This window comes from Malurus melanocephalus, unplaced genomic scaffold, assembly GCF_030028575.1.
Source record: "Malurus melanocephalus ecotype Western Australia unplaced genomic scaffold, MMel_1.1 scaffold_62, whole genome shotgun sequence".
Lineage (NCBI taxonomy): Eukaryota > Metazoa > Chordata > Aves > Passeriformes > Maluridae > Malurus > Malurus melanocephalus.
In genome coordinates, this window is record NW_026623294.1 from 2521674 (window position 1) to 2528376 (window position 6703).

The 6703-nt window shown below is 45.3% G+C and overlaps 1 protein-coding gene across 1 annotated transcript in view; it reads right to left on the bottom strand.

The window, feature by feature from the left end:
* The window catches only part of NCALD (neurocalcin delta), a 52082-nt gene that overhangs the window by 4473 nt on the left and 40906 nt on the right, over positions 1–6703 (bottom strand). Inside the window, exon 2 of the mRNA XM_057366293.1 lies at positions 6042–6438. Within this exon, the coding sequence (XP_057222276.1) occupies positions 6042–6419 (378 nt within the window). The 5' untranslated portion in view covers positions 6420–6438. The remainder of the gene's footprint in view (positions 1–6041; positions 6439–6703) is intronic.

Genomic DNA, 6703 nt, shown 5'->3' on the forward strand with positions numbered 1-6703 from the left:
CCAGCCCTGGGGAGGGGCAGCACATCCCAGCCCTGGGGAGGGGCAGCACATCCCAGCCCAAGGCAGCATTGCCCTGCTCCGACCGGCCCCTTCTGCTCCACTGCAACTCGCGTGCTGCAGCCACATCACTTTTCCCTGCAGCCCTGGTCTGTAGATGCAGATTACTTTCTCCCACAGATTCAAATTCTGTTTTCCCCCCAGTACAGTTAATAACTTGGTGCAGATGTGATTCCTTTAGTTATTTGTTCTTCCATTCCTTCTGCTTTGGGAAGGGCATCCGTGGTGCARGCCAAGATTTCTCACTTGGTTACCYCTCTCCCTGCTCCACCCCCATGAAGGCTCTCTGCCTTGCAGCTCCCATTATCTGGCCCAGGATGGCCAAGAACTGGCTCCAGGAATGCAACAGCACGGATGGAGGATGCCACTAAACAGCACAGACATTTTACGCACAGACTGGGGAGAATCGGCCTCCTTGACCATCTCGCTGTCTTCTCCTCTGCCAACARCTCACCTTTCACATCTCCTGGGCTTTAAATAACTTAAGGACTTACACCCTAAGAAAGGTCTTTTGTCTATTTAATTAATTATCCCTACTCATGCTCAGCGTAATCAAGCATCTATCCCCCAGCTATGTCACCATGATTGTGGCTGTGATTTTCAGATCTGCCCTGTGGTGAGTGTAACACAGGCCATGGACCTGAGCAGGGGAATAGAGGTGAACATTTCTGCATGAACAGCTCCTGCCTGAATAGAAAAGTGGTGGACACTCTTTTCAGCTTCATCATCATCATCATCATCATCATCATCATCATCATTTGCACTGCACGAGTGTCCAAAGGTTCCCCAGTGAGCCTCAGGACAGGCAGGGGTGCTGTCCACACAGCCATGAAACTCTGACAGCAGGGGCACAGAAGAAAGGATGAACACACGAGCACATGAACACAGGGATGAGAGAGCTGGGAGGAGGAGGCAATAGACAATGAAAAGCAAGGAGAGGGTGGACAGCAAGAATTCAGACCTTGCTCATCCTCATCAGCATGCAAGGCTCGCAAGGGTCAGAGCTGAGGTGAGGCTTATAAATCTGCCAGTGTTTAAGCATCTGAAGCTGTCTGGCTTTTGTGTGGGGTAGGAAGAGAAGTGGAGGGGTCACTCACTCTCTCTGGGTGAGAGGACAGCAAAGCAGAGAATCTGCATTGAAAGTGTGGGAGGAATGCCCCAGACCGGGAGCGAGGGCGTGTTTACCCTGATCAAAGTAACCATAGTAAGAATATGCAGATTTTTAGGACAAAAAAAGCACTTCAGGATGACTTCATCCTACAGGGTCCTTTTCACAGAGGCGTGTGAAGGGAATAACAGATGAGATATTCTAGGAAAGCCAGATGGGAATAACATAGTAAGCGTTCCTTTCATGCTGAAAATGGTTACTCTGGACAAATTCTTATGTCCTTACTCAGAAGTTCATTGGGAAGTTTTCCCAAAGTAAAAGCCAGCTAAAGCTGATTAAGAATCTTGAGATTTGCCCCATATGAATTCAATGCAGTTACACAAAACACTTTATTGTATGTTTGAAAGAAACAGCTCTGAAAAGAATTTGGTTTCATGMGATAATTACAGAGAGCTGGGCTGTACAAACCCTGCACTGGGACCTGGGCTGGAAGGCTGCAGGGGTTCCACTCCACATGGAAACAGGGCTGAAAACCATCAGTGGCATTCAGCACTGGAGGTTGTTACCTGCCAGCAGTGCCCTGAGGCAGGGCAGCTTTAACAGGGGATATGTCAGGGGTGCTCCTCGCAGCTCCCTGGCACCCCGAATGCCACCAGCCCGAGGAGGTTGTGCCTCCAGAGCCCTGGGTACATCACTGCAGCAAGCACAGGCTCCAGCTTCATCTGCTGCCCTGCTGAACTCTCCTTTGATTTTCTAACTGCATGTGGATGGGCAGTARTGGGTGATTTTAGGGCAAATCTCATCCCTTTGCCCATTCACACAGGTTTTGCTCCCAGTTTCTGGCTGCCACTGACGCACTCAGGTCAGGAGCCTTGGTGAGTGCTGCATTTTCCTGGAAAACTGTCAAAATGCTCCTTATGGTGACRGCAGCAATGACAGCACACTGTCCTTTTTACTCTGTTGAAATAAATTTTGATGGCWAAAAGTCTCATGAAGTGAATGATTGGCCTGAAAAAACTGTTTTCCTCTCCATCTCATGGAGGTTTTTGACACTGTCTTTACAGAGCCGTATCAGCTTTTGCTTCTTCCCATACTACCTTCTGTTTCTTCCCAGCTTGCAAATAAGCTATCCCAGCAAGTGAAATGTGTGTGCTGTTTTTATTAAACTGGAAGTGTTATTCTTGTCTCTGCTTTCTATTCTCAAAATGCATTTTGAGTCCATWSGGTGAAAAAAATGTATCCTTAGAASAAGGTTTCCATCTCCCATTTGWACTCTTATTTTAAGAGACTAGCCAAATATGTCCTGTKTCAGCAGGGGGAACAAATCTTCTAACTGGTTTGCATCTATTTTTGAGTGCACTGGGCTATTTAGATTATAGGTAAACATATGGGAGACATGAAAAGCCTGAGACATGAATCTGAGGGGAACCGTGACAAGGTCTGTCAGGAGGGCAGGCGATGAAGCTCTTCCCACAGCAGATGCAGATCTGCTACACCTGCTGAGAGCAGCAATACCCTGTGGATCTTCTCTCTTGAGKCTCTACAACTGTCAGCCCACCACTAAAGTCCTTCCAAACTGTGCAGTTGGCTCCATGTGCATCTCTAGGCAGGGCTTTTTGGGGACTGGCCTAGGGATGCTCATGGACCTCTGGTAGAAACCAGATTAGCACAGAGACCTGTGTTCCCGTGGTCTTGTTCCAACATGGGATCAAGGTGCAACTCAGTGTGTGCTGAAAGCAGCAGCTCYAAAGCCCTCTACAAACATCTTGATAACCAGAAAGCAACCCAGAAACTGCCTCTTTTGTTTGGCATGGACTGATTCCCATTTTACTTCAAAAGAAGGTAAAATCTGAAGAGATTTTATCAATGGTGGATTCCTCCACCTCAAATTATTGTGTGACTGCACTGGACGGTGCCTTCATGGTTCAGAGCATGACAGTGTACAGAGCTTAAAGGAATGCAGGTGCCATCCAGCACATCCATGTGCAAAGAAAGCAGCCTTTAGAAGGCTGTTATGGACCATTCACGTTCAAATCCTTGGCAGCCATGAGGGTTCATGCAGGACACCTTAACCAGAGGTTCTGCTGTTCCAGTGCTGCTGCCACCACTGTAATCTCAATTTCCTTGATGCAGAGCTGAGCAGGAGTGCAATGCCTGCATTGCCTGTAGTGCTGTCAGATTGGGCCAGAGCAATGGAAAGGAAATGCAAGGAAGCATTTATGCATTTCACAGCATAACAGTGAAAATCATTGCAGAGAGAGGGCTTTCAAAGCACAAAGAAAAGCAGTTGAAAAAAGAAGAAAGGTGTGCCTTGCCCCTGTGCTGTTTAGAACACAGTAATCCCACAGGAACAGGGACAGTATTTTTCTGTGAAACTAAGACTCTTAGAGTAATGGCATTTCTTTTAGCATTCATTCTGATGTATTGTCTCAGGCAAAAATTGCAATGAAAACATAATCCTGCTCTATCAATTTGCAAATGTATGCTTGATAGAGGACTTGCAARTCCTCTTGAGGTTCCTTTGAGACAAGGTTCCTTTGAGATATATATATCAGAGATATGTCAGAGTTCTGATTTTCTCTCTCAGAAAAATTGTGACAGCTGAGGGCCYCCAGGAAGACATTTGATACAGAATCTTGTCATTTCCATATGAAAAAATAATCATCTTTCATAMATGAAAGTGATAGTTGTTTGCTGGCTTTTTGTATCTAATCACTTTACATCAAAGTAACCTCTCAACAAAGCAAGAAAATATGCTCATCTACTTCAGGTTCAGCTATCAGCTGAACATGTTTCCAGAGACTACACAACAAATCCCATCCCACTGGGAGGAGCTACAGGTGAGGAGAGCAGTATAGGGAGACCATTGCATCCAAAAAAACCTAAAAGAAGAGAACGGAGTGAGATCTACAAGCACACTGCCTTAGGGGAAGCTCCATCACAGAAAGGGCAGCTTTCCTGATGGAAAAGTTGCTGACTGTCCATGTGCAGAAGTAACTATTTCTCAGGCTCAATTAGACTGTTCACTTCCATAATTGGTTTCTCTGTGGCCCCTCAAAATTTGGTCCCTCAAATTGAGGTGAGATTACAAGCACCATGCAGTTGAGTTTCACATTCAGTCTGAGAGGAGGAGAGAGCCAAACCTGCCAAGAGGTGCAGTGGGATGTCTGGAGCACCAGGCTGAGGGCTGTGCACGGCCGGAGTGCTGCTTGGGGCTGGATGCACACGGTGACAGGATGTCACTGACCCCTAAGCTGCAACTTTGATTGATGATGGCATCATGGCTGTAAAGGGCAATGCCATGATTTGGTACTGACATGAATATGAAGAGGAGGCAGAACATTTCAGCCTCTMAACTTGCTGGCAGGCTGTTCTGGGATAACTGAAAAAAGCTTCCAGCTTTGCTGGTCCTCGTTTGGCTCACTATAGAAAATCCAGCCACTGAGKTTTTAATTTCATTTGACACAAACATATTTGTGGCCTTGTTCCCCAATTGTAAATCTCCTCTCCCGGGGGGTTTGTGCTGCCTCTCTGTGCGGTGCCTTGCTGGGCTCCTTGACAGCATCGAGGGCTCCTGCAGCCCCTGGGGTGTCTCCTTCTCCAGAGGAGCGGGCAGTCACCCGCGTTTGGCTCCCTGTGTTTCCTGAGTACCACGTTAGCTCTTTTGGGGTTCTTTTCGTTTTCTCATGAGGAGAAATACAGCCGGGAAAACAATAATTGACAGGCTGTTTAYCCTGCCTGGGGGAGAGGAAGATTTGTAAGGAACAGAGGATCTCCTARTGCAAGTATTCCATGGGGTTTGTCACAGAGACAGGGAGGTCCTGYTCAACTCAGACATAGGAACACAAAACAGACGAAGTKAAAGACAACACAGAAACTCYACATTTGCAGCTGAGCTTTGGATCKSGTCTTGCTGATATTGGCCACTGTTTGAAAGACGTGAGAAGGGCCCTGGTAGAAAGACAGAAGAAGCACCACACATCAGGCTGACTCCCTTCATGCAGCATGCCACCATAGCCTGTTGTTTGTGTGTATTGCTTTCCCTTGGTTTTCAGCACAAATATGAGTCTGAATAACACAGTACATTGTTAACGCTTCAAAATTTCCAGGGAAAGGAAAGGCTTTTGATAACAGGCTTTTCTAATTTTTTTTAACAGTACTGCATTATACAGACTCAAGCTGTGTAAATACACTGCCATATTAAAAATGTTTTAAATTTTCCAGTGGAGTGATGTGCCTCATGGGCAAAAACATGTTGGAGGAAGCTAAAGTGACGTGGGACTCCTACTAACACCACAAGAAAACACAACCAAAGAAGCTCTGTATGGAACCACCATCTACCCAGATAGGGTTTATCGATACTGGCAACTCAGTATGCAGCCAGCCAGTAAGATTCTAATAATGCAAATCTCACTGGAATAAGGCAGACAAAATACCTTCATAATATGTGAGCTGATTCTTCATAGTAACACGATTTCGAAGTAGATTTGCTTCTTCTTGTGGAGGGAGCCTGCCTTCCCTAAAAGTACACTGCCTGGTTGTTCTAATATACTTCTTTGGTTCAACTGTAATTAATGGTAATTGACAGTGATAGAGAATAACATTTMTCAGCAAGTTAGTTGCTGTGCCCCAGCCCAACAGAGCTCTTAGGGAAAAAATATCTATGCAACTTGTTGTTCAGAAAGAGCTTGCAGTGGATATTAAATGCGGTAATTTGAATTGTGACACGATCTTTGCCAAATGAAATAGTATTTTGTATTCAAACARTTATACAAGATCACAAACCAACGCTGCCAGTTTTTCATTCAGTGTCTCAGTGCAACATTGCAATTTGTCTGAAGGAGGCAGCCCAGGGGTGCCTGTGAGCAGCACATACCTGCACGATTTCCAGCATCTCTGACTTACTGATGTAGCCGTTCCCRTCGAGGTCGTACATACTGAATGCCCACTTCAGCTTTTGCTCCAGTTTTCCTCTCGACGTTACACTCAAGGCTATGATGAATTCTCTGAAATCTATTGTTCCRTCTCCATTGGCGTCGAAAGTGCGGAATACATGTTCTGCAAACTTAGAAGCGTCCCCGTAAGGGAAAAAGTTTCCATATATTTTTTTAAACTCCTCCATAGATAAATGTCCACTTGGACAGTCTCTCAAGAAGCCTTTGTACCACTCCTGAATCTCATGTTCTGTAAAGTCTGTACTTTCTAGCAAATCTTGCATGACTTCAGGGCGTAGTTTGCTGTTTTGCTTTCCCATATTGGAGTTACAATATTACCTGCAGAGCAAAACCAAACACACATGAATTATTATTAATTATTGATACTTGGAGGCTGTAGAAGAACGGTATGCTGTATTTTGGCTTTTCTGATGACATTTCACTATTGGGAATCAACTGAAACCTCGGACAATGTTCAGTACCAAATGTATACTCTGAAAAAATTACTAAGCCTAATCAACATGTTGATTGCATTGTTTTTTGACAGTATGGAGGACTGTAATTACATTGCATTTATTGCCGTCCTATTTTGCCCATGAAATCA